At 30.9% G+C, this 27,023-nt stretch overlaps 3 protein-coding genes across 8 annotated transcripts; 2 read left to right on the top strand and 1 right to left on the bottom strand.

The window, feature by feature from the left end:
• Positions 1-2,153: 2,153 nt before the first annotated feature.
• Positions 2,154-4,851, top strand: LOC110640531 (protein DETOXIFICATION 54). 2 transcript variants are annotated; one of them, XM_058131345.1, is made up of 3 exons: positions 2,154-2,603; positions 2,686-3,586; positions 4,003-4,851. In XM_058131345.1, exons 2-3 carry the CDS (start codon positions 2,741-2,743, stop codon positions 4,579-4,581), a joined length of 1,425 nt encoding a protein of 474 aa, XP_057987328.1. In that variant the 5' UTR covers positions 2,154-2,603; positions 2,686-2,740; the 3' UTR covers positions 4,582-4,851. The 2 variants fall into 2 exon arrangements, with proteins under 2 accessions (XP_057987328.1, XP_021647555.2); XM_021791863.2 differs by having other exon boundaries at positions 2,155-2,603; positions 2,711-3,586.
• Positions 4,852-7,398: 2,547 nt separating this feature from the next.
• On the bottom strand, positions 7,399-13,120 carry LOC110640515 (protein WHAT'S THIS FACTOR 9, mitochondrial). 3 transcript variants are annotated; one of them, XR_009142066.1, is made up of 4 exons: positions 11,439-13,120; positions 8,823-9,099; positions 7,560-8,322; positions 7,399-7,429 (listed from the first exon to the last, which is right to left on the bottom strand). XR_009142066.1 is itself a non-coding variant. In XM_021791839.2 (2 exons), exon 1 carries the CDS (start codon positions 13,000-13,002, stop codon positions 11,479-11,481), a length of 1,524 nt encoding a protein of 507 aa, XP_021647531.2. In that variant the 5' UTR covers positions 13,003-13,120; the 3' UTR covers positions 8,701-9,099; positions 11,439-11,478. The 3 variants fall into 3 exon arrangements, 1 of the variants encoding a protein (XP_021647531.2); XR_002492121.2 differs by lacking the exon at positions 7,399-7,429 and having other exon boundaries at positions 7,438-8,322; XM_021791839.2 differs by lacking the exons at positions 7,399-7,429; positions 7,560-8,322 and having other exon boundaries at positions 8,701-9,099.
• Positions 13,121-19,132: 6,012 nt separating this feature from the next.
• Positions 19,133-25,556, top strand: LOC110640516 (protein-tyrosine-phosphatase PTP1). Of its 3 annotated transcripts, none has more exons than XM_021791840.2 (9): positions 19,138-19,507; positions 19,993-20,089; positions 20,194-20,276; positions 20,389-20,529; positions 20,922-21,056; positions 23,639-23,787; positions 23,872-24,013; positions 24,791-24,877; positions 25,050-25,556. In XM_021791840.2, exons 1-8 carry the CDS (start codon positions 19,307-19,309, stop codon positions 24,851-24,853), a joined length of 1,011 nt encoding a protein of 336 aa, XP_021647532.2. In that variant the 5' UTR covers positions 19,138-19,306; the 3' UTR covers positions 24,854-24,877; positions 25,050-25,556. The 3 variants fall into 3 exon arrangements, with proteins under 3 accessions (XP_021647534.2, XP_021647532.2, XP_021647533.2); XM_021791841.2 differs by having other exon boundaries at positions 25,053-25,556; XM_021791842.2 differs by lacking the exons at positions 24,791-24,877; positions 25,050-25,556 and having other exon boundaries at positions 19,133-19,507; positions 23,877-24,013.
• The last annotated feature ends 1,467 nt before the right edge of the window (positions 25,557-27,023 follow it).

Genomic DNA, 27,023 nt, shown 5'->3' on the forward strand with positions numbered 1-27,023 from the left:
ATATTAAATGCACCAATTTCTTAATCATAAGTGCTAATCTTAGTACAAATTGTTAATTAAGTTTATTCTCTAATATATTATTTTAAATTCAAATAAATATATGCTTAAAATTTATTAAAAATATATTAATTAAAATATTTATAAAATTATTTCAGAAATTATCTTATTATAATGGCCAGCTTTATTTTGTATTTAAAAAAAGTAAAGTAATTCAAGTCATTGCAAAGATAAATAACAAAAAAATAATCTATGTAAAATAATCTATTTGAAATGATAAGTCAATAAAATTATATATATATATATATATATATATATATATATATATATATATATATATATATATATATATATATATATATATATATATATATATATATATATATATAAACATTAATTTATCTGTCTAAAACTATTTTTTAAATTTGTAATTATCTTTTTATATGTATATTATTTTAAAATTAATTTATTATTTTATGTATTAATCTTATAATAATTTCTCACAATAAAGAAGATTAAAAGAGAAAATAATGAAATGTATAACTGCCCAAAACTGATTTTACCTTTTTGTTTGCATCTTTAATTGTGCAGGAAAAATAAAGAGAAATTAATCAAAAATAAATAAAAAAAGAAAAAAAATTAATTTATTTTGTATTATTTTGATAGATTATTAGAATAAAAGATAAATAATTTTTCCTTTATAAAATATTAGAAAATAAATATTATACCCTTATTTTTTTTATTTTTTATGTTTATTATATTGTAAAATGACATTTAAGTATTTTAATACTCATTTCTCTTTATTTCCCACTAATTTAAGAAAAAGTTTTATTCTATTTTTGAAATTTTTTAATGTGCTATTTATTTATTTCATAATAATATTATTAATTTTTTATTATTATAAAGAAATATTTATAAATAATTAGTCAATTTTAGTTAGCTATAAAAAAATTATAATATAATTTTCATTATAAAAAACTTATTATTTTTCATTTGGAAAGTAGTTAAACTTTTTTTTATTATAAAGGTAGAAAATGAGCTCCATTTGTTATGCAGAAAAAATTTATATGGAAATTTTCATGAATTTTTTTTAAAAACATATTTTTTATTATTTAATTATAATATTAAAATTTTTTTTTTCATATTTTAAAAAGATTATTAAAATATAAAAAAATAAAAACTGAATTTAAAAAAAATAAAAAGTCATTTTTTTAATAATAATTTAATTTTTTTTAATTAAAAAATATCTTCTATTATTTTATTTTCTTAAATACTCTAAACACTAAAAAATTATCATAAAATGAAACTTATTTTTAAAATCTTAACTAAAATTTGAAAAATTATTTTCTTTAAAAAATTGGTATAAGTGAAATTCTATTTTTTTAATTTTCTTAAAAATATTTTTTAAAAAACTATTATGTTTTTGTAAATAAATAGAGTTTTTTTTTTTTTACTTTTTTCAATAACCTTTTCTAGGAAAGAAAAATTATAAAATGCAGTTAAAAAAATTATATAATGAAATGACACTGTTAATTGCGGTGACTATAATATAATTAATGATTATAATCAAATGTTCATCAAATAAAAATTCAAAAGGAACGCCTCTGTTCTCTGGAACAGTAAAAACTCTCTTTCTCTCCCATCCTTTGCCCTTCTTTCTCTCTGATTCTCGCCGCCATTGCCAAAGCCTACGCTTTTGTTGTCCTACTCTGCTATAAATAGCCGCATATATACATACGCATGGAAGGATACCAACCCTTCAACAAAATATCTTCCGACAGTTTGTTCTTTTCTGTAATGGGAGTACATAAAGACACAGACGCTATGTTTGGAAACTTTGATAAAGGGAAAGAAAATAAAAGGAGAAAAAATAAAAATAATATAAAAATTAATTTTTTTCTTTATTTAAATATTAGAGTGAAAAATAAAAAGGAAAAATAATTTTTTAATAATTAAATATTTATTTTATTTTTTTATTAAAAATTAAAATAAATAATTATAAAAATAAAAAAAATAATTTTATAATTTTTTTACTTATTTCCTCTCTAAAAGAAAAAAAATATATATATTTATTATTTTTCACTTTTATTTTTCTATCATTCTCAAATAAAAAAAAAATATATATATATATTTATTTTCTTCCATAATTTTTCATCCCCTCTTATTTTTCTTCGACCTAAACATAGCCAAAACAAATAAGCCCGTACTTTTATATTATTGTCTTGACTTATTGAAATTACACAGTGCACATGCCTCCAGCTCTCAAATCTCTACCTTGCTGCTGCTACTGCCCTATTTAACGCTTCTTTTCTGATTCTATTGTACGCTTTCAATCTTTTTATTCCTTTTTGTCGACTGCCAGAGTTAAGAGTTATTACAATCTTTTATTTCTCTTAGTTTTCTTCCTCGCACAAGCCCCCTGTGATCTTCTTTTCTTTATGTAATATTCAAGTTGATTAAAAGAAGTAGCTTTTTGGGTTTTCGGTTCTGTAGCCTTTAATTTGGTTGAAATCTTTTACGTGCCATTTTAGAAATCCAAAGAGAAGACAACAATGGCGGATAAAGACCCAGATTTCCCTTCTCAGAAACTCCCCTCTGCCTCTCAGGTAACCCCGGCCGCCACAGAGGCATGTAGACGTAAGCTTTTCTTCTTGACTTGTTTGTTGTTTCTCATAGTGATAGTGGCAGAAATGTTTGTTTTCGGGTTCAACAGGTTCTTGAAGAGCTAAAAGAGCTATGGGGGATGGCTTTGCCAATAACAGCAGCTCATTTAATGGCCTTTTTTAGAGCGGTGGTCTCAGTCATGTTCTTAGGCAGGCTGGGCGGTCTAGAGCTAGCCGGTGGTGCACTGTCCATTGGGTTCACCAACATAACTGGCTACTCAGTTCTGGTGGGCTTAGCCTCTGGACTGGAGCCAGTGTGCAGCCAAGCTTACGGCAGTAAGAACTGGGACCTCTTGTCACTCTCTCTCCAACGCATGATCTTAATCCTCTTGATAGCAATCATACCTATAAGCCTCTTATGGCTTAATCTTGAATCTATCATGAACTTCATGGGTCAAGATCCAAACATCACAGCAATGGCAGCAACATACTGTATTTACTCTCTTCCTGATCTTTTAACAAATACTTTGCTGCAACCTTTGAGGGTTTTCCTAAGATCACAGAGGGTGACAAAACCCATAATGTACTGCTCACTTCTGGCCGTTATATTCCACGTGCCACTGAATTACATGCTGGTAGTGGTGATGGGGCTTGGGGTCGCTGGGGTGGCGATGGCATCAGTGGTGACTAACATGAACATGGTGATTTTGATGGTGGGATACGTGTGGTGGGTAAGTGGACGGTGGGAGATGAGATGGACGGTTAGGATTGAAGGGGTGTGTGGTGGGGTGGGACCACTGTTTAAGTTGGCAGTGCCTAGTTGTTTAGGTATATGCTTGGAGTGGTGGTGGTATGAGATAGTGATAGTAATGTCCGGGTACTTGCCTAATCCCACTCTGGCTGTGGCCGCCACTGGGATACTCATCCAGACCACTAGCATGATGTATACTGTCCCTATGGCCCTTGCTGGTTGTGTCTCTGCTCGGGTTTGTCTCTTTCCATACCCACTTATAATATAAAGCTATTTTCTTTGATGGGTCGCTATAAGATAGATTCATGGTATTAGATGGTCTATATACCTAATCTTGGTGCTTATTTATCATTATGGTTGGGCCCAAAATTACTTTTCAAGGAAAAAAAATATATTTTTTAATAAATATTTTTTTAAACAATAGTTCCAACAAAACTCAAATTCAGAGGAAAGTATATTTTGAAAGTCATGTTTTTCGATCGGTTGGGTGATTGCATCACTTTAAATCACACATAAAATGTGTGATTGGACATCATAACTTCATGACAAAGTAAGCACTTGTCCCTTAAAAAGCTCAAATTCCATTGGCATGTGACGATAGCCTTCTTATTTTCCTGACTCAAAGCTTAGAATATCCTCTTTACGTTGCAGGTGGGGAATGAGCTTGGAGCTGGTAAGCCACACAAAGCCAAATTGGCTGCTATGGTTGCTTTGGGGTGTGCCTTTGTGATTGGTATCATCAATGTTACATGGACAGTGATCCTTAGAGAGAGATGGGCTGGTTTGTTCATTAAAGATGGTCTTGTTGAAGGGTTAGTAGCATCAGTTTTGCCCATAATAGGACTTTGTGAGCTGGGCAACTGTCCTCAAACAACTGGCTGTGGAATCCTACGTGGCACGGCACGGCCTGTGATTGGTGCCCGCATCAACTTGGGCTCATTCTACTTTGTGGGTACCCCAGTCGCAGTGGGCCTGGCCTTCGGGCTTAATGTTGGATTTATTGGGCTCTGGTTTGGACTTCTTTCAGCCCAAGTGGCTTGTGCAGTGTCTATTCTCTATGTTGTGTTGGTCCGTACGGATTGGGAACACGAGGCATTGAAGTCTAGGAAGCTGACCAGCATAGAAATGAGTCCAAGCAATGGTCTTCGAGCTAAAGAAGAAGAAGAAGAAGAAAGTAGAAGGTTGTTGGTTAATGGAAATGGTAACATAGCAAAGGAAGATGATGTTTGAGGAAGAACTAATGTGATGAGTATGTGAGAGAGTGGGTGGTGAGCTTTTCTGGGATTTGTTTTTATCTTTTAACTGCTTATGGGGAGGATCTGACTCATGCTAAGAATTTTTATTTGGCCTCTTTGGTTTTTTTTTTTTTTTTTTGGTTTTGTTTTGATGGGGTTGTCATGAAGCTGTTTGTGGCCAGAGAGAATGTCACTTCCCATATATACGTAAAGAAGGTTACATATTTTAACATGAATGATCTACCTTTTGCCTTGTTTTTGCTTTCTTTCTCTATTTGCATGATTTGATCTTGTCCCCCTGCTGATGTCCAAATGGATAAGAAACCAAAAACACCATCCCCTGTTTGACAATAGTTTTTAATGTATTGTGTTTAATACTTTAACTCTAATTAAAATATTATTATTATTTATACATTGACAGAGTGAATTATAAAATATTATTCATTCTAATTTAAAGTAGTATTTAGTATTTAATATTTCATATATTTTTATTTTAAATTATTATATAAATAATTAATTACTAATAATTAATATCTAATAGTTAATAAAAATAATCGATGACTATTAAAATAATTAACAATTATAAGAATAATTAGTATTATTCAACAGACCTAAAATGAGTAAAAATTAAATGAGATTGAAATTAAGAAAATAATTAGAATAAGATTTCTAAAACGAAAGGTAAAAAAAAAAATTATTTAGATCCTCAAAGAATTAATATTCTATGAATTATAAAACGGATAAAAAAAATTAAAATTTGAATGACATGCTTGACTATAAATTTTTCCTGAGGCCAAAATGACTATTGCACATATGCTAACCTTTTTCCAAATTGTTTTTACAAGTTTTCGGATACGGTCAACTAAAAAATTGAATTGCCATCATTCTGTAGTCTCAGTCACGCCACTAATTATTAGTTTGCTTTATTCCAATCCATTTGTTAGTTTGCTTTATTAGAAAATATAAATAATAATACTAACAGAATACAAACCTAAAATTTCTTGGAGGCACATTCGAGTCATATGTTCTGATTCTTTACTGCTAGAATAATTGTGTAAATTCTTGTATAATCATATTTACTGTTCATTTCAACAGAATATTCAAAGATAGCAGAAGATCACATATCTTGATATATATTGCATATATTCTTAACTTGATTAGGACAGTCTGCAAATCCAACTTGATGCTACTAAACATAAATATCACTTTCAAAACTACATACATAAGTATGAAGACTGAGAACCATCCCTACAATGCCTGGTGTACGGATACTAGAGAGGGCTATGCATAAGAAGACGAACAGAGAAGTTGATTTTGATAAAACATCCTTCTAGTGATGCCTTGCGCTTATTCTGTTGGTTGGGGTTGATTTGGTTGAAGATCTTGGAGGGGTCACATGGGCTTGACTCTAAAAGGCAAAACGTTAAAGGGCACTTTGAGCTGCTCATCCTATTTCTGGCTTATCTGTTCTTTCTGTGTCTATCTGTCTACATTTGTACACCATCGTCGAGCAAAGATTTAAAGAGAAACATTCCCACAAAACACTAAATGCTTTATTTTTTTACTCTCACCAATGAACTTCAAGTAATTTGCACATTATGTAATGCAAGAATATATGTTTTTGTTTTGATCTGAAACTTAAAAAGAGCACTGAAAGTAAATGCAGCATCTTTATCAGGCCTCTACCCATCAATTAGGCTAGCTTAGTCTATAAAACTACAACAATTAGTTACAAAAATTTACTCAATTGTAGGGTGAATTAACAGCTAGCAAATCAGGTGCATTTAGCAACAACTTTAAAATACCAGCGTATAGATTATAGAAACAGTACAATATTCACTAAGCCGAAGAGTCCATAAGCCGCTAACCCTTGAAGAAACAACTGTGCCTCGACTCTTAAACCATCTTCATGTGGAGTCACTCTTCCCATTTGGCTATTTCATTTCACACCATTTTCAGTGTCATACACCGTTTTGAACCGTTCAAGTTGCACTACTTCGTGTTTCTGATGACTCCAAGGCAGGAAGCATCCTCACTTCAAAATAGATGCCTTTTCAGGGAGGCTAGCTTACTTATTGATAAAAGATCTTCTAGAACACCGAAAAGAGGTTTTGAAATTCCTGGCCCCGGCTTGACAGTGTCAGAATGCAGCATCAAATGTGTCAGAATGCACTAAATTCAGATCATTTCTTTTTCGATGGTCCAACTAATCTTTCCTAACAACCATAGTTATCAAGGCACGCCAAGGCGCTAAGAGGACCTGGAGTCTAGGTATAAGGCACAAGCGTCCACTTAAGTGAAGTGAGGCGCAAAATAAAGAAAAAAAAAATCATAAAAATAAATTATATAATAAGTATTACAAATCTAATTAAGATAATATTAATTACATATAAAAGCATATATAATATATCATTTATTTCATTACTTATTTTTATTTTAGTGGATTACTATTATCATCAATTAAATTATATATATGAGTAAAAATTATCATTAAAATGCATAATAAGAATTTATTTTTAATTAAACATAATTATTAAAATGATAATTTTAATTTTTACTATATATTTAATTTAATAATACTTTACTAAACATAACTTAAAATAATTTAAATCAAATTTTATAAATTCATTAAGAATAACTATGTATTTATTTTACTCATGTATGTAATTTAATTAATAAAGATATGAATAATCCATCAAAATTCTAATGTAAATACATAACAGTCCCTATTGATAAAGATTGCTTTGGCCCATTAGATTAGAATCAGAAAAGGGTACTTTCTGAACATAGCAGCCGGGGGAAAAAAATGACGAGAAGCCGTGAACTCTCGCAGATCTGAGATTCTAAAAGGGAAAAAAGGAGGAAAAGAAAGCATAGAAGAGAAAGGAAAATGAAAACCCAAATCAGTCGGGTGAAAATGGATCTGGTGGAGAGAGGGAGAGGGGAGCAGGAAGAACAAAAGAGAAAGCATACCTGGAGTTCAGATAAGAAATTAGATAAGCTCGAGCCTAGGAGAGGATAAAATCAAGTTAGGTTTTTCAGATCTTCTTCTTCTTCTTTTTCTTCTTCTCCTTTTTCTTTTTTCAGTTTGCTTTCTGTGATTGCATGGGTGTGAATGGCTAGGAGCGCCTAGCACCTTGGTGCGCTTGGGCGCGCCTCCTGCAAGTCGTGCGCTTTTGGGTTCCTCAGGCGCTATGAGCTGCACCCGGTACGCCTTGTGCCTCAGGCGGGCCTTTGATAACAATGCTAACAACTTTGTCGTCACTGAGTTGATACAGTAAGTGGCCAATATTATGTGGTCACAAAGTACATATAATCTTTCAACATTCGTCTCCCCCCAACCCCCTCTCCCACTTCTCCCCCCTTCTCTTTAAATAATATTATCCTAGAAGCAATCTGGTAAGCAGTTGATCATACGACACAAAATATTTATCCACTTAGCGACACAAAATATATATCCACTTGGCCACACGGCCTTCAAGTGCCAACTGCTCAGACACCATCTCATGAAGTATGGTAGATTATCAAGCCCAGTATCATAGAATCTATGCCACAAAATATTAATCACCATAGGCATTCCCAACTATGCATAAATCTTTATTTTCTCATCTCCAATTCAAAATACTTCCCAGAACCCTATTTTAACATCTATGTTTCAATGCAGCACATCAACATAAACTTCCTCTCCATTCATTTAACTTGAAACTTCCAGTCTAAGAGCCATCAAATTGCATATCTGATTGTTCATGAGCAAAATAAACCAAATACCAAACAGTGATCAAATTGAGATAACTCCCATCCAACCATTTGAGTATGCAACATCTTATCCACATGACAAGATAATCGACTTGCCATCCCACTAAGCTTCAAACTTATCCCCTCCCTTTTCTTTTTTGTTTCGAACAATGTTTAACGGATGCAAAAGCAACAAGGAAATCTTCATAGCCAACAGAGAGAGATATTATGATAGAATGACCAAAGATTAACGGCAAATGTAGGTTTCCTAAGTTGCAAAGAGAAGTTTGCATAAAGAAAATAAAGATGGTTTAAAATATTATGCATGATTACCAATGTGCCACAGAAACTGCAACATAGCAAATCACAACAAATATAGTGGCGAATAAGAAAGCAATCTGAAAATTTAAACACAAGTTAAAACGTCATTGTGCATAAGAAAGAGAAAGGGCAAGAGATATGAATGAGAAATCAAAACAGTGAAAGACTTCTACAACCCACCTTACAGAAAAGAGAATTTGAATAGCAGCTTCAAATCAGAGCAATGTAGATCATGAGAACATGATGCATTTCCTTAAGATTGGAGAAGAGACAAGGAATAGTGAAAGATCTTTTCAAATTATCAATCACATCATTTTGTGATCAACAATCATCAGCAATGCATTCTTGAGAGTTGCTAACTGTAAGCCATTGTACTCTGGCGTATCAAAGAGTATGACAAGTGTTTGATGGTCATAAATAATTGCGATCAATGTAATGTACCATCTCTGCAGCATCACTGGACATTGATTTTCATGTAAATGATGACGAATCCAACATAGACATGCATATTTAATATATAAAACAATTTTCCATCAAATCAGCAGAAAGAGCTCCTCATTCTGATTATCTAAGATCAATAAGAAGCAATTATGTACTCTTAATCGTTTGTAGGCCATATCAATCAATAATAAAAATACCTGAATTATTAACAAAGACGAGGCTCAGTTTCCACTAAACAATAACTATTATTGCAAAAGCTCAATTGTTACAAAAAGCTCCACATCACAGCCATGGCCAACTTAAAATCTAGAAGGATTTGCACTGTACCAACATTGTTCATTTTGCTTATCAAGAGATGTTTGCAAAGCTCATACATTCTTCTTTATTTCAAAGTACTTAACGAGGGAGAGCCTTGGTGCAACGTAATGTCAAAATCTTTTCATAGGGGGCCAGTGTGTGATGGAGAAAAAGGAGTTTTGAGGGCCTTTTCCTTAGTTCAATCACTAGTGCAACATTAAAGTTGCTTTTTCATGTTTTCATACGGTGTAATCACTAGTGCAACAATCCTTTAACTGTTTCTGTAACCTATCTCTGATTCTAAGCCGAAGTCATAATCCATGGAGAGAAGAAAACAGAAAAAGAAAAGGAGGGAAGAATGGGAAGTTTTTAGGGAGAGGTGGAGAGGGAAGAAGGAAAGGAATGGAGAAAAAGAAACAGGAAAAGAGATGGAAAGAATGGAAAGAAAAGGAAGGAAGAACAGGAAGCTTCTAGGGAGAGATGGAGAGAGGAGAAGGGAAGGAAAGAAAGAGAGAAGGAAACAAGAGAGAGAAAATACACACACCCAGTAGCTAGTTCAATCTTCAAAGGCAGCAGCTCCAATGCTATTAGTTAGTATTAGGTTAAAAAATCAAAATAAATAAATAAATAAAAAGGGCTGAAATGCAGGCGTTCCTTGGTATGCCTTGTCCCTGGTGCAAGGCACGCCTGGATGACATTGCCTGCCTTTGGGTGTTGGAGGCATTGAGGCTTTGCACCTGGCACGCCTTGCGCCTCAAGTGCGCCTTTAATAACAATGTCTCCTTCTTGTGCTTTACTTCTATCCCATTCTCTCTCTCTCTCCACTCACTTCGGTTTTTCTCAGTCAAGAATTTTCCTCCTCTCCCCTGCCGCCGCCCCCCTCTCCCCTCACAAACCCACTTGGGTTGCTGCAGCCTGCTGGCTTTTTCTTTTTAATTTATTTTAAACATCTAAGAAAAAAAAGCTATGCTATCTATTAGTTAATTTAGAAGTTGCTGAGATTACACAAATTAGAGAGCTGCTGTTTTTTTTTTAATTTGTACTTGAATGATTGATACTTCATATTTTGTTGCTGCAGCTTGCTGGTTTTTTCTTTTTAATTTGTTTTAACATCTAAGGGAAAAAAGCTTCAATGTCTATTAGTTAATTTAGAAGCTTTATTTAGAACTTACATTGACAGCAACAACTTTTAAAGCAATGCTTGTTGAAACTAAACTAGAAGAAGTAAGGCCTCCATGTAATGATTCCACAAGAGCTCTTGCAATCCCAATCTTTGCAACCTTCATTTTATTTTATTTTCTAACAAGTTCTAATAGTGTTCTCTTAAGGAGGGGAAAAAAGATATTAATGGTGAACTCTATATTCATTTTATGTATTTTCTATGTCTATTAATGTTTTGTAGATTGGTAATTTCAATAAGTTTGGTTAAATAGAGTTATATCTATGATAATTTCCTTTTAATTTTTAATTTTTATTAAATTTTATTTTTTTGAGCCTCACCTCATTCAGGTGAGCGCTTGTGCCTAGGACTCCATTGCACTTTATGCCTTTAATAACTATGTGTACTATTGTCCAACACTCCAACTTCCTTAACAGAGAAATACAAACAAATTAGTTTCAATAAATTTATGCTGTTCAAGTTCGTATATGTTCACATGAACCACTAATTCAATTTCGCATTTAGATAGGAGATTATCCAAAACATATTACAAGACGAAAAAAACATTACTAAGAAAGGTTACAAGCTCTTTTAAAACTGATAATTCGCATTTACACTATTGAAACACTCTAGGCTTTGGCCTAATATACACATTCGTCCATCATATCTATTTTTTGGTCTCAAATCCACAATTGTACAATTTCCAAGGAAAAGATATCTGTTTATCATATTTTCATCAAATAAACAAACAATAACTTGCCTAGATGTTTATGCAAAGCCAAATAAAAATTTTGATATAACCAAGTAGCTCAAATACAAAATCAGCATGTTTGAATTATTTATACTTATATTGATTAGCAAACTATCCAGACAATAAAGAACCAAGTTAAGAAGCCAACCTGCCCATTTTTGGTTTCAACAGACAAACTAAGTCTTCATTTAAGTAGCTGTCCTCCTTTCTGTAAATAATTTCCTCTTGCTCTTAGAGGAATTCAACCTATCTCTATTAGGATCTTTTAGTTGCACTTTGTCTTTGGCCATGCCATGGTGTTTTTGAACCAGCCTATGTCTTCCAGTTCCAGCATTCGTAGAAGACCCTCTTGCATTCAAATTCTTCTTATTTGCTTTTGAACCGCTAGTTGGGGCATTTCTACGAGCACGTGACTTACTTTCGCCTTCTTCTTCTTCTTCCTCCTCCTCCTCATCATCATCATATTTGTAGTCATCATCATTCTCAAAATCAGAATCCATATCATTCATCTCCAGACTACCCTGACAATCACCTTTTTCTCTTTGTTCTTCAGAATCAGGGACCGGCTTCTTCCCTTGTGTACTTCCACCAGGCACACCAATTGCTTTTCGATCCTCAGTTACAATGTTCATGAGATGAATATACCTACTCCTAATACTAATCAGTGGATTCTTCTCTATTAACAATCCCCTCTTATAGGCCTCCCTTAAAACCACGGTATAAGTTCCCAATTTACTAGACAAGTAAAATATCCCTGGATGGTGAAGCAATGCTCTCTTTAACCTTGACCGGATCCCCAACCACTCTCCCAGACACAATAAAGCGTCCTTCTCCACCTTCTTTGAAACAAAAAGACGGAAAATCTCGTGCAGAACCCCCACTGTCCACTTGTCAGATTCATCAGTACTAGGCCCAAGGTGGGTTGCATTCTCATATGGAGAAATATAAGGCAACTTTTGCCAATCGTCAAACCATTTCTTCAACTGCTTATCCATCTCAAAACCCTTTGAAAAATGCATAGGGAAAGCAATAGGCATCCCCTTTTTGTAGTCCATTTTCCCTCTCGTTGCCTTCTTTTCTATGAACGAAATAGCCAATTCATTACTCCAACAAACTAGCTCCAATTCCAAATCTGAATCCAACCCAGATGACAAATTTTCATTAGCAATAACTCGAAAACAGTCGGGGAACTCAGGAACAATACTCTTGGTATAATCTTCAGGTAAACCCAAATCCCATTTTATATCATCCAGAATCTTCAGTGGTATTTTATTAATTCTCGAAATCATTAACAATTTTAAGAGTCTATCAGCAATATCCTGCCTATAACTCTCACTCTGGTAAACTAACTGCTCTTCAGCATCAAGATCAAGTACCTGTTGCGTGAGCTTGATGTGGGGATGAACACCTATTCCCCCAGGGAGAAATTCTTCGAAGATTGAAGGGTATTTTCGGATGAATTCAATAGGGCGACTTGGGATATCGAGGGAGTCCTTGTGCTGAGTAATGACGGATAGAGGGAGGGATTTTGCTGGCTCTGATTTTATGAGGTTCTTGATGTTCAGCATGGGCTTCAGATGCTTTTCTCTCTGTACTGCATGGTCGAGGCCCCGGTCGCGTAGATGTTTGATCGCAGCAAAGTCGACGAAGCCACGGTGGTGAGGGCGGCGGAGGCGGCAATGTTTGGGGAGATACCGTAAGAGGAACTGCATTTTCTTTGTAGGTTGAGGTTGCCGCTGCTTTCTTTTCCTTCTCACATAACAGAGACAGAAGTACAGTAAATTGAAGGAGGATCTAGGGTTTAAGATAGGGTTTTTGTCAAAATTTTAAGATTTTTCTACTATTCTTAAATGAATTTTAGAATTAATTAATACGTATAAATAGCACTAAAAAATAATATTTTTTTTAAATAAAGTAAAATTTTTTTATAATATAAAATAAATTTTATATAATTATTATGAAAAATAATATATATATATTAATTATACATAATAATTTCTCAAATTTTAGGATTTATTTGGATGATATGAACGAAGGTTTAGTGAAATAAGATAAGGTATAATAAAAAAATATATAATATGGTAAGATAAGATAATATTTTTATTTATATTTAATAAAAATGTGACATAAATATAGATTTTATAATTTTATTTTATTTAGTTAAATGATATTAGAAAGTAAAATTAAATATAAAAATTATAAAATTATTATTTTTATAAAATTTATTATTTTATAGTAAAAAATAATATTTTAGAGATTTTTAAAATTAATATGAATAATATAAAAAAATAAAAAAATAAAAAAATTTTCAATCATTTCTAACCCACTAAATTAGTGGCTTAGAAATTAGAAGGTTTTGAGGGATTGAAACCCTCCAAAACTCTCCATATTCCTTAATCCTATATCTCAAATAAATAAAAAATTCCTTAAAATCATCTCTTGCTTTTCACAGCTACCCCAACCCTTCAATCCAAACAAAAAGTTAGGGTTTTTCTCACTATTAATGACAAAAGAATTGACCACAAATTACATTATTATTTGAAAAGTTAAAATATGATTTTTTTTAAAAAAATTTTTAATAATTTCTCCCAAATTTATAACTTTTTTTATTTTAAGTATATAATATGGATTATAATATGACTATTTATTTTTAATTTTGAGCTTAAAATATTTTTTAATTTATAAATTAAATTAAAAATAAGTAATTTGATCAAATAATAATTTTAAAATGAATTATTAAATTATAAATGAGATATCTTTATTTATAATTTTGATTTATTTTAAATAAATTTTTTAAATTATAAATTAAATTAATATTATTTTATTTATAATTTTTAATAAATTTAATTAATTTATAAATTAAACTAAATAACTTTTAAAATTTATTTAAAATAATTTCACGATATTAAATAAATCGCTTATAAATATGTATAATTTTTTTTAACTGTAAATTAAACTTGTATTTCACACCAGGCAAAGACAGTATAAAGTTTTCAGATTACAAATATAAGCCCAAAATGGCAGACCAAGTCCCTAATCAACGAGTACTAACTGAAGCAGCTAAACAAAACCTATGACTTCTCTTCCTTTCCTGCACCGCCATCAACGGCACTGAGCAAAAGAGGTTGGCGGAAAGCCAAACAGAGATCTCGCCACCTGAGAAAGACAAGAACAAAACAAAAGGACATATAACATTTATTATATGAAGTGAAATGAAAACACTTCCTTATTAAGCAAAAAAAATGAAAAAAATATATAACTTTATATTCACGTTCACTAGAAAATTACTTTATTTAGATCTTGTTATAAAAAATGTATATTATATGAGTGATTAAAATTTTGAATTAATTTTAGTGAATGATAAATATTAAAATGAAAATTAATTTCAATATTCTTTGAAATATAATAAAGGTCAGACTAAAATATTGGATGTATTTATAACACTTTCTTTGTCCAATTCTCAAATATTCTTTTCTAAACAAATGGTTAAAAATAATTAAAACTATCACATTAAGACTTCCACTGCTCAGACATAAGGGTGGTCACAGTTTAGTAATCACCGGTTACGGTTCATGAATCACCGATTTAGATTCAATGAAATCAAGAATATGAATCAAATCGTTAGAGGACGGTTCCTGAATTACCGGTTTCGGTTCAAGCCCTAATTTAAAATGGTTTGAATGACGATTTAAGATAATTTAGATGATGATTTTAGGGCAGTTTAAGGGTAGCTTAGACAAAAAAATTGGAAAAAATTTTTATTGATTCAGAATTTAAGTTATATTTGTAAAAATATTTTAATTTTCTTATAAATCTTTCAATCAAAATAAAATAAGGAAAAAAAATTATCTTTAAGAAAAATTTAATAAGTAAATACTTGAACCTGATTAAAAAGCTATAGATGAAATTAATTTTTTTTAAAGAAATTAGCAGAAAGTATATAAACTTAATTTTATCTATGTATCCCTTTAGGATTTAGAGAAATCAAAATTTATAGTTCTATTGCTTGCCTTTTTTAAAAAATTATATGATAATTGATAATTAAAAAAGTATAAAAGAGAAAAATAAAATAAAATAGAAGGTATTGAAAATTTTATTGAGGATATAAACTAATAACAAATCAATTGATATAGTATTAAAAATTTTAGTGAGTATATAAAATAATAAAGTAGAAAAAATGAGAGAGTACTGGAAATTAAAAGGAGTGTAGAAAATAATTATTTAGAGAATTTGAGAAAAATAAAAAAATATTAAGAATTGAAGAGAGTGCAAAGAATAATTGTGTAGATAATTAATGATATATATAAATGAATTCGGAGTGAGGTAATATATTTATTGAATTTTTTTGTATTTAAATCGCTGGTTTAGTACGATTCGTAACCGTCGGTTCAATCCAGTTTGGAACCGTCAGTTCACGGTTCCTGAAAAATATGAACTTAAACCAAATTACAGAATGACAATTTCGATCCGGTCCAAAATAGGTTTCGATTTTGATCCAATTTTGACCGAAACGATTTCGATTCGATTCCGATTTAAAACCGGACCACTACCACCCCTACTCAGACAATCCTAACATCCTTTTCTTTAAACTACTATATTTTTTCTTTCTCCTTTTCTCCTTCTCTCTACACCTTTTTCCTTTTCACCGTTTTCTTTAGCTTGAAGGTGTGGTTTTTTAGCCTTTTTTTTTTTTAGCCATTAGCCACTTCCTCTCCTTCATTTTCTCTTAAAAATATTCACTAAGAAGTGCTTTTTACACAAATTTAGCTCTATGGGAGCTTTTTTCTCTCCTCATTTTATGAGGCTTTTGGAGGTCTTCTTAGCTGATTTATGGGTGAGCTTTTTTTCTCTTTAAAAAGTAGATTTATAGCTTACAAGGTAAGAGAAAACCTTTTTTGACAGGAGATCTGAGTCCCAATACTTATTAATGGAGTTGAGCCTTTGCTCCTAGAGAAGGAAATTAGAGAAGGGTTTCTCTTTGTCCAGTACTTAATACAATATTCAATCATTATGAATGATTCTTAATAAGAAAAAACTCATTAGTGTTTTGAGGTGCTAGTCGAGATCTAGTGGTACTCACCCATTTTATGTGTGTTCAAGAGCATAACTATGTGTTCCTACTGAGTGCTATTCATATGCTACTTCTTGGCTATGGTTGAGTTATTATAATTTTTTATTTTCATTTCTCTACTATTTTGAATTTGGGTTGTGCTTAATATTTATCTCTTGTATTTTTTCCAATTTCAATGAAATTCTATCTTAAAAAAAAACTTAAAATCTTTTAATTGTTGAGGAACTTGAGGTTCATATTCTTTTAATTAACGATAGCAATTTAACATAACGAATTATCCACTTTATATGAGAAAAAAAGTTTATATTTTAATTAGGCACCCTAAGGTGAAATTCTACAACATTCACTACATGAAGAGGCAATTTTATATATTCAAATCGAATCAAATCGAACTAAATCGATTTTTGAATTTATTTATTTTTATGAAAATTTATGAATTATATTTAATTATATATATATAAATTGTCAAATCGAATCAAATCGAACCAAATCGATTTTTGAATTGATTTATTTTTATGGAAATTTATGAATTATATTTAATTATATATATATAAATTATTTAATTTCATTGATTAATGATTATTAGGTTCAAACCAAATTTAAAATTAGATCAAATAACTTGAAAATTAAGTTAAACTAAATAACTTGAAAATAAAATGTAAATTAAAAAATTAATTAAAAATCAAAATCGATCAGTTTGAATCGAACTGAACCAAAATAGAGCGGTTTAATTCGATTCGATTTTTCATCTATTTCGGATCGGTTCAGTTTTTAAAATATGTAAGTCAATTTTCATAATTTAATTCAGTTTAATTCGATTTGAACCGAATGCTCACTCATATTTTTGTATTACTATTATTATTATGGACTTTTTTTTTCTTTACAAAATTGCAGAAAAGAACAATATATGGAACTCATATTTCTATTTCTTTTCTAATTGTCAACAAATTTCATACAATAAAGGTTGAGCCAACTCAAAAACGTGTCCTCTTGCAACTTGAGATTCACATTTGTCATGGCTGGTTAGGAAGGAACTGCAAATGATTCAAGTTTTTTTTTTTTTTTTTAATTATTGCCAAACCAAAAAATGAGTTTCTTATGCTTCCTACGAGATAAATGTTATTTGGTTAATATACTAAGTATACTAATATAACTAGTTTTCTTAATCCATGTCATGGAGAATATTATTATTTGTGCAATTGTGGAGAGGGACCATATTCCAAAGGTCTAAAAAAAGTTAATTACATGCATTCAATTCATTACGCGATGCCATAGAGCGTTGTTTTAGGTCTTGAAAAAAAAAGAAGATTTTCTATCCTTAGAGATATGTTTTCATATGGTGGTAAGATTTGAGGTATTGACATTTATACTTGAAATTGGTTAAAAATGAAATATTAACCATTTTTAAATAAAATGTAAAGTTTATTTTAAGTTATTAATAAATTTTAAAATTCTTATAATCTGATTATATTTTTATATATGTTTCGGTGTAGATGTCATTTTGCAAATGGTGAAGGCATTGTTGAAGTAACTTTTTGTGGGGTAAAGGTGTTAAAAATGACTTGGAGAGAAAAAATTGATTAAACCAAATTGAACTAAATTAATTTATTAATTTTTAAATTACGTTATTTTTATAGAGAATTTATGTATTATATGTATATATATATAATTTCATGGATTAATGGTTATTAAGTTTAAATCAATGTTGAAATCAGATCAAATAATTTAAAAATTAAGTATAAATAAAAAATTCATCAAAGCTCAAACACCATTTAAATCGAATCAAACCGAATTAAGACAATTCATTTCAATTAAATTTTTCATATATTTGAGTTTAATTCGATTTCTATAATGTAATAACTTAACTCAACTCAATTATCTTTACTCTACTTAGTAATTTCTAACGAGCATATCAACTAATGCTGCTTTTAACTTCTAGAATCAACAATGACAATAGAAAAATAATTATATTGTATGCAGTCTTATCAACATCACAATTAATTAAAAGTAAAATATGTTGAAAATTAAAAGAGAACTTATTTGATTGCTTAAACATTATAAATAGAGCTTGGGAAATTAAATATGAGATTTTGAAAAATAAATATAACATTTGAAAAATTAAAGATTTAATAATAAAAATAAATGATAAATTGATTGCTAGAGTCTGATTTGATTAATTAATTGAGTAACATCTTGCATATAGCTGAAAGGATGTGGAGATATCACTTCCATATTCAACAAGTTGTGGGAGTTACTGTCCAATCCCTCCAACTTTCTATAACTTCTCTTATTACCTAAAAATTAGGTCTCTTAACTAATAAAATAAAAATAATTAAATTATTTTTTAAAAAATAATTTAATTAATTTTGAGTCTTAAAGTAATTAAAATTTCAATTAATTATTTTTAGTATAAATAATTATTAAATGTCATATTTTTAAATAATTTTTTATTTTTATATGTATAACAGTAAATATATATATATATATATATATATATATATATATATATATATATATATACTTAACAAGATGAGGGAAAAATTCACCTTCAATTTAAATAAAGACCAATCTCTCTCTATTATGCCTTTGGCTTGTTATAAAATATATTCATTTATTTTAAATTTAATAATTTTTTTTTTATGAAATTAGATTAAATTAAAGACATCATCAGTCTTAATATAATAAGAATAGTTCTATTTTTTGTAATTAAAAAAATTTTAAAAAATAATTTTTTCTTGAATTATGAGTACGATTCAGATATATACATGTGTGCACTGCATAGTTTCCAATAAGGCTTCACCAGACGGCAGCATAGACCCTACCCTACAAAATCGAGGACATGAACCTACCCAAGCCAACAAATCCACAGTACAAAAACTTAGCCAACACAACTGGGTAACATCATTTCCACCTGCGCTCGGTCCCACCGCCATCGGAGATCGGCCATGGCCGCTTCCTCCGCCGGCACCCCACCGCCGGATGACATTTCATCCTCTCGCCCTACACCATTCGTTTTCTCTTCCGATTCCCCAACGAGAATCTCTCTCACTCCCGATCAGCGTAAGTACTGCTCTGAGGCTCTCCAATTGTTCAGAGAGAAGCTCCGTACTCCCGAGCAAATCATTCAAGAGTTCGCTCATTTGCAGGTTCGAATCGAATTTTGCTAAATTTATCCTTCTATTGGTTGACCTATCAAGATTTTTTCTCTTGATTGTTTGTTTATTTAAACATTTTGGAGTTTTCTTATGCTTGTTTGCTGAGAAACATAGAGCAAGTAGAAATGTAATTCTTGGGTGCTATTTTTTTGTTATGATTATAGCGAAAACATTTTTAGTTTCTTAGCAACTGGAAATGAATTTTCAGAATAGCTCTTTTAAGAACTTTATATGAAAAGAAATAGAAAGCAATCTAGCATTGATTTGTATTGAAATAGGTACATAACGTATATTGATTCTCTATTAGAATTATAGGAGGTACATGCTGTTCACACTGAAAAAAATTGGGTTAAGGTTTACTTGTGCTGCTGTTGATTATCTATAAATGGGATTATTATTGAAGTATGAAGAGCTTAATCTTGTTTTATATGTTGTTCCATGATTTAGAAATGTATGCATTTCATTTGTGATTTCAGGCTATTAGGATAACGCCATCTCAGATGGCTAGAAACTGCAAAGTGGCTTTTGACAGTGTCAACAAGAGCAAAAACCGTTATACGGATGTGGTACCTTGTAAGGATTAGTTCATAAATTTTCACTTATAAGTCTACATTGCTCATATCACTTTTGAAGATGAACACTAATGGTTTGCAGCTCTTTTATGTTATCAATTTCAGTTGACCAAAACAGGGTTATTCTTAATCCATGCAAGGATTATAGACCATCTGCTAAGGGATATATAAATGCGAGCTTCATCACGGTGAACATTTATTTAGCCTATGATTTAGTTCATTTTGTCTCTCAGAAATCTATATGAGGTACTTGAATCACATTCCTGCTTGTGACGATTCAGAGATTTTTCTTTTATGCAGACTTCTTCATCTGAAAGCATTTCTCGGTTTATAGCCACGCAGGGTCCAGTGCCACACACCTTTGAGGATTTTTGGGAGATGGTAATCCAGTATCGTTGCCCGGTAATTGTGATGCTTACTCGGCTAGTTGACAATTACAAGGTACTTCAATTTCTTAATTTGAATAATGAGTGTAATTCATCATTTATAATCTCTCGTAGAGCAGTTCATATAGGACATGTTGCTTCAATTCTAAATATGCTGCAATGTCTACTTATTTTTAATTAAAAAAAAGTTATTTTAATTTGTGTTTCTATTGTTTTATTGGATTAGCTGTCTTTTTCAAAATTTGTTCATAAGTGCTAAGCACTTGGAAGCATTTTTAGAAATTTGATAAGTTAATAGCTAAAATTCCAGTTTACATTTCTTTTTCGTAGGAAGCAAGTATTAATAAATTACAGTATTTCTTTCTAGGTTGTTAATATTTAGATGTTGTTAATATTTAGATATTGTTATCATTTTGGATCACTTCTTAATTTGAGTTGTTTATGCAGATTGTAAAATGTGGAGATTATTTTCAAGCAGAAGATGGTCCTAGAGATTTTGGAAATATGTGTCTAGTTACTAAATGGATGAGAAGTACTGACACTTCATTAGTGTTGCGCCACTTGGAGGTGGGATATAAAGAGGTTAGTTTTATTATCAATCAACTCTAGTATTGTTAATGATGAGATGTGGATTCTTTAGGCAAGTGAAAACGAGAAACTATCTAGTGAGGTATGTTATGATTTGTCAATATGAATATAATGCAGATAGATTTCCTTCTAATTATCATTCTAATGATCAACTAACTGTTCTATGTGTGTCTTTCTGTGTTTGTAATTTGATAAATGACAGATTAGTAAAAGCATATTGTTTGGTTGCAGTGGTGGTTTTTATTTAGGTTAAGGAACTAACGTCAATATCAAAGATTGTTGTGTTGTTTGACTGGTATCATATGTTGTAGTGTACAAATGTGGTTTTAGGTTTAGAGAATAATGCAATGAGTATGTATTGGAATCCTGAAGGGATCTGGAATCGCAAGGAAAGCAAATTAAGAGTCCTTTTGTGTCATTATGGAAGTGGTGGAGGTTGCAGTTTCATTTTGATCCACATTTTTCTCTTTATAATGTCTCCATTGACATGCTCTGATATGACGCTTATTTTTCATTTAAAAAATCATTAATAAATCCAGCCTTCCTGAAATCTGAACAGATATCGGATAACCATTGTGACGCATTTCAAATGGCAGATGCCATATTTCAATCATTGTGAACTGTGGTAGCTTAAGAAGTGAGAGTAATAATTTTGGGATTTTTATTGTTTGTTGGTAAATATGTTTATTTTTGTTTGGGGACTCTATTCTTTACCTTACTGGTTGTGATGATGGCTACGGATTCTGTAGCTAGCTATATTATATTTGAAGTTAGAAAGCGGCTGAGCATCACATTTGCTAGGAGATTAGTGCTTAACTCGAAGGACTGTTTTCAGCAATGTGGAAGCCTAGTTGTTTATGTTTGGGAAGTGATTTAATGGTTTTAAGATAAACAGAAGGTGGACCAAGGGAAATTGTTGTAGGTAGTAAAGTTGGATGGCATCCATTGACTCTAAATTTTTGAGTATTCTGTCTAGAGGAGGATGGTATGAATAATTCACTTACTTGTAACAAATATTGCTTCTAGGATTGGTATGGGAGTGGGATATGTGGAACTAGTGATGTAGAACAAGAAGAACAAAGGGATTAAGAGACCTAACTTCTCAAGAAGGAAGAGAAACAAATTCTCCAGAGAAACTAATTCTTAAATCTTTTATTAATTCTCAATAGTTATCATAATAATAAACTCCAGGAAAAATACCATTACCAAATTGCGTTGGTATTTATAGACCAACAATAGCAATTCTACTACTATTCGGATTAAGAAATCCCTAAACAATAAAATACTAAACAAATACTAATTAAGAATCCTAAACACTTAAATTAGGTAAATAATAACAAACCTAATAGAATTCCTAAAGAAGATGATTATGGTGATTCCTAAATGAAATTGTCTTTGACTTCCTTGATTGCATCAACTAGTCAATATTTTGTGGTAGCAATAGCATGAAAGGCTTTTGTTTTGATACTGATGTGTATGTTGAAGGCTTTAACTACAGAGTTGCTTTGACAAACATAAAAAGGATGCGTATAAAATAATGACCTAGGTGCTGTCATGTATGTTAAAGGCTGTAATTGGAGAGGTCCTTTGACAAACGAGAAATGCTTTTGTTTTGATGGAGATGTGTATGATTTAAATATTGTCATAGGGGCATATGTATGGGTATGATTTATAAGTTCACCATTAGATTGTTTATCTTATGTTAAATACAAACTAAATTGAATAAAAAAAAAGTAATTTGACTTACATGGAAGGCCTTTCATGTAAAGGAGATGGATATGATTTAAATATTGTCCTTGTGGCTGATGTATGGATTTACATATGACTCCTTTGACATTTCACCTTTAGTCTGCTAATCTCATATTAGGTACATCCTAAATTGAGTAGGTAATAGAGTACAGGGACAAAACTAAAATGAAAACTGGAATGGAAAATGAAAAACTGCTTTCTAGGATTCAATATGTCCTAGACCTTCCATTTTTCCTGTTTTGAAAAAAAATCCTCAATGCATATATATGAAAAGAACAAAAAAATTATAGAACTTCATATAGAATTATTAATCCTCATTGTACTGTCAATTCAATCACTGTGCAATGCAATCTCGAGATTGATGAAAATATCTTGTACTAAATCTAACAGTTACATGCCCTCAAATGTGCTGGCTTTATTATTTGCTTGGTCACATTCAAGCTATAGATTTCCATTTGCATATTTGAAATTAATGTTTGAAAATATTCTCAGTGGTCAGTGCACTTGCTTCACCTGTTGTGAGTTATATTCTCCTACACAATAATGACATATAATTTCCACTGCTATTATGATAGTGTGAATCTGTGAACTCAAGCCAAACAAGATGCACATGTAATAACACTAATTGTTAAATGCCCTTAAACATGCTGGCATAATGTCCTTCAATCTCAGCATTTTCACCTGCATGTCTAAGGTTTATTTCTAATTTTGGATGGAGGTTTTATCTAGCATACACTCTTTTCTCTTAAGAAGTAGCAAATAAGTATCACCTTAATCAATCCAAATATTGACTTGTGGGTTCTTTTTCCTTGGTTATTTGGTTGCAGTCAGAGGAGCCACCCATGTCTGTTTTGCATGTTCAGTACACTGAATGGCCTGATCATGGAGTTCCCAAGGACACACTTACCGTTCGCGAAATCTTAAAAAGAACATACCAAGTGCCATCGAATCTGGGCCCAGTAGTTGTCCACTGCAGGTTCACTTGATGTCTCCTGTTATTTCTGATGGCAAGTAAAATTAGTGAACCACATATATCTGAGACAATGTCTCTCTTGTTCAGTGCAGGTATTGGTAGAACTGGAACCTACTGCACTATTCACAACACAATTCAGAGAATCCTTGTTGGAGACATGTCTGCTTTAGATCTTGCTAATACCATAACCATTTTTAGGTCCCAGCGAGTGGGGATGGTTCAAACCATGGTATATTTTTTTTTACATTTTCTTAAAACTTCGTTTTTCTTAATTCATTTACTGTATATGTGTGTGTGTGTAGTTTTGATCTGATCTATTCATTTACTTGGGTTTCTAAAAATTCTGAATGCCAATTTGAACTTGCTGACCTATTGGCATGCTTTGAGTCCCTAATACCATAAAAAGCATAAATGCATGACGATGAAAGTATGGTTTTATTGCTGAAGATATAGTTGACAAATTTTTGGAGAATTACCTAGTAATGAAGTCTGAAGTGATGTTACATTGACTCCCTGAACAAATCCCTGGAAAAAAAAGGTAAAAATTGAAAAGATTATTTTGCATTATTTGTCTGGGTTCAGTGAGAAATGCATTTAACAAATTCAATCAAATAACCTATTTGAGTCTTGAAAATGACCTTCTCAGCAGCTAATTTTAATTGGCAAGAAAAGGGGAAAAAGATCACAGTAAATATTTCAGAGTTACTAAAATTCATTTTATGTTTAACTTTTTATGACCTAATGTCATGTTTTTCCACCATGCAGTTTCTCTGTATCTTTTCATGGGTTCCCTCACCCCTCTTTTTCCCAAACCCTAACCCTTTCCCCTTTCATTTTTCTTTTTGGGTTTTGGGGATGATGGGAGGCATTATTTGATTCTTTGATGTTACTGGATAGAGAAATGAGGGCACTAAAATTTTCAGTTTCATTTTTCAAGTACCGGTGCCCCTATTGTTTATTTACCCCTGAGTCTATTGCTTATTTGGTTAAAATTCACCTTCTGCAGGAGCAATATTTTTTCTGCTATAAAGCTATCATTGATGAATTAGAGGACCTCATCTCAGAGTGAAAACAGTTGAAGGACCTCAAAATGGTACCTGTTTCTTACATGTTATTCTTTGTATTGTATGGGTCATTCTTCGACCATACAATAGATAAGGAGTTCTATGGCTTTCATATGTTTCCTTGCTATTCCTTGTTTGTTGTATTGTACTATGTAGATTCACTGTTGATTCAGCTGATGCTTCTTATCACTTTTATGGCAGCAGCTAGATCAGTGACTGGCGTGTTTGGTTGAAAATACTGGGATTAAATGCAACAGCTGCTCCCACTTGCTTACTTCTCAGAAGCAGGACCGGACAAATGCAAATTGATGATGTTTCAATGTGTTCGTTGCACTCTGCAGCAGCTGCATGCTTTGGTTAAATGACCAATTCTGTACTAGTGAATCCACTTCTGGGAAGCTGTGTAGTTTAAATGGCAACTTTTTCATTTTTCAGTACTTAAAAGCAAATTTTCTCTAAATGACCAGAATTTTAGTCACTGCAGGATTACTTACTCATTTTACCAGTTTGGAGCTAAATCGAGCAACCTTGGGATGCTCAAGGTTGATTTTCGCATCAGATGAAACTTTTGAATTGCCAAGTTCACATTTGTATTATTTGTGAGATCGTTCTTGTTTGAAACAGCAAGGGTCAACAAGACTGCCAGAGATTTGGTCTAATATGTATTTTTCTAATTGCAATTCTAATATTAGTCATTTTACCTGGTCATTCCCATTTTCCAAACTTTATAATTAAAAAATGAAAAAATCGGTGGCCGGCAACCAATGCCTGAGGTGATGCCATATGTGTTCCTCAACCCTGCCCAATTTAAGCAGCGGTGGAAATAGTTTTGTGGCGGTTGGACCAAATTGAAATTTGAGATGGGCTGGGTAATGGTATTCACAGATGGGTAACATTAGTATTTATTTATTTTTTTGTCAGAAATGATAGAGATGAATCACAATTAAAATTATAATAATTTTAATAAAATTTTTATTCTTATATAATTTATAGATGTTCAGATACTCATTTTATTGTATATTTTTCAACCTAATCATATACTCTTATAAGAAGTGCAATTAATGGAGTAACAGAATAAATTTTCTTTTGTTCCCTAATTTTGACTTTAATTTATTGAGCCCTAACATGGACCCGATTTAATTTAGAACATTTTCATGGCAAGCTAAACTTATTTGGTATAATTCATGAACTATCCATGATTGTACGATACTGGACTTTATTGTCACATTCATTCAATTAATTTTGAACATAAATACAAATTATATAATTTCTCTCGTAACGAGTTATTGCTTGGAGAGAATGAGGTTCCTCTAAAACTGCAAACCCTTTATTTTAATTTTTATTTAATTTGAGATAATGAATTAGTAAATATATGATTTTCTAAGTTTTCAGATTTGAATTATTACCCTGTAAATGCATTTTTTAGGCGACATAGAATTTTATTAAATATTGTAATTTTTCTATTGAATAAGTTCAAATGTTATTTGGCTTAATTTATAAAAATTAGTTTAATATTTTGTAAATATTTAAAATTTTAAACAGTTACGTGTTTGGTTATAGTGCTTATGAGTGACTGATAAGTAATTGATATATTTGATAAAAAATAGCTTATGAGTATATTTAATATTAAAATAATAAAAAATTAAAATTTATGATGAAATTTTAAAAATTAAATGAGGATAATATATTAAAATATTTGATCAAATTAACTTATAAGTATAAAATTTATAAACACAAAAATAAAAAGTTGAATCTCTTATTTTTAAACACAAAAACTAAATTTATTTTTTTTAATTTATAAGCTTAATTTATAAATAAAAAATTATTACAAATAGATAATTCAACATATTTTTACAATTTATAAATTATTTCATCAGACAAAAACTCTCATAATTCAAATTGTATCTAAAACAGTAAAATTATGAGTTCGAAAATTCATTAAAGTTAAGAGCCAATTATGTTAAAGAAAATTCGTTTAATTAAAAAAAAATTTGTAAATTCAATAACCCAAAATAAATAATAAAAGTTTAATAGATAAAATTTAAAAAAATATAGGGGACTGAAAAAGGGTTTTTAATTTTTATTTAAAAAAATATGAAGAGTATATACGTCACTCGCCTAGGATGAGAGTGGGCAATGGAGAAAAATAAACTGGTAAATCATTTTTTTTTATAG

The sequence above is a fragment of the Hevea brasiliensis genome, chromosome 12 (assembly GCF_030052815.1).
Source record: "Hevea brasiliensis isolate MT/VB/25A 57/8 chromosome 12, ASM3005281v1, whole genome shotgun sequence".
Lineage (NCBI taxonomy): Eukaryota > Viridiplantae > Streptophyta > Magnoliopsida > Malpighiales > Euphorbiaceae > Hevea > Hevea brasiliensis.

Bases quoted from the DNA above. Each gene is read 5' to 3' on its own strand.
- LOC110640531 (XM_021791863.2), top strand. From the start codon at position 2,550: ATGGCGGATAAAGACCCAGATTTCCCTTCTCAGAAACTCCCCTCTGCC. The intron at 2,604-2,710 runs GTAACCCCGGCC...CGGGTTCAACAG, and splicing joins AACTCCCCTCTGCCTCTCAG to GTTCTTGAAGAGCTAAAAGA. The intron at 3,587-4,002 runs GTTTGTCTCTTT...TTTACGTTGCAG, and splicing joins CTGGTTGTGTCTCTGCTCGG to GTGGGGAATGAGCTTGGAGC.
- LOC110640515 (XM_021791839.2), bottom strand. From the start codon at position 13,002: ATGCAGTTCCTCTTACGGTATCTCCCCAAACATTGCCGCCTCCGCCGC.
- LOC110640516 (XM_021791840.2), top strand. From the start codon at position 19,307: ATGGCCGCTTCCTCCGCCGGCACCCCACCGCCGGATGACATTTCATCC. The intron at 20,277-20,388 runs GTGAACATTTAT...TCTTTTATGCAG, and splicing joins TAAATGCGAGCTTCATCACG to ACTTCTTCATCTGAAAGCAT. The intron at 24,014-24,790 runs GTATATTTTTTT...CACCTTCTGCAG, and splicing joins TGGGGATGGTTCAAACCATG to GAGCAATATTTTTTCTGCTA.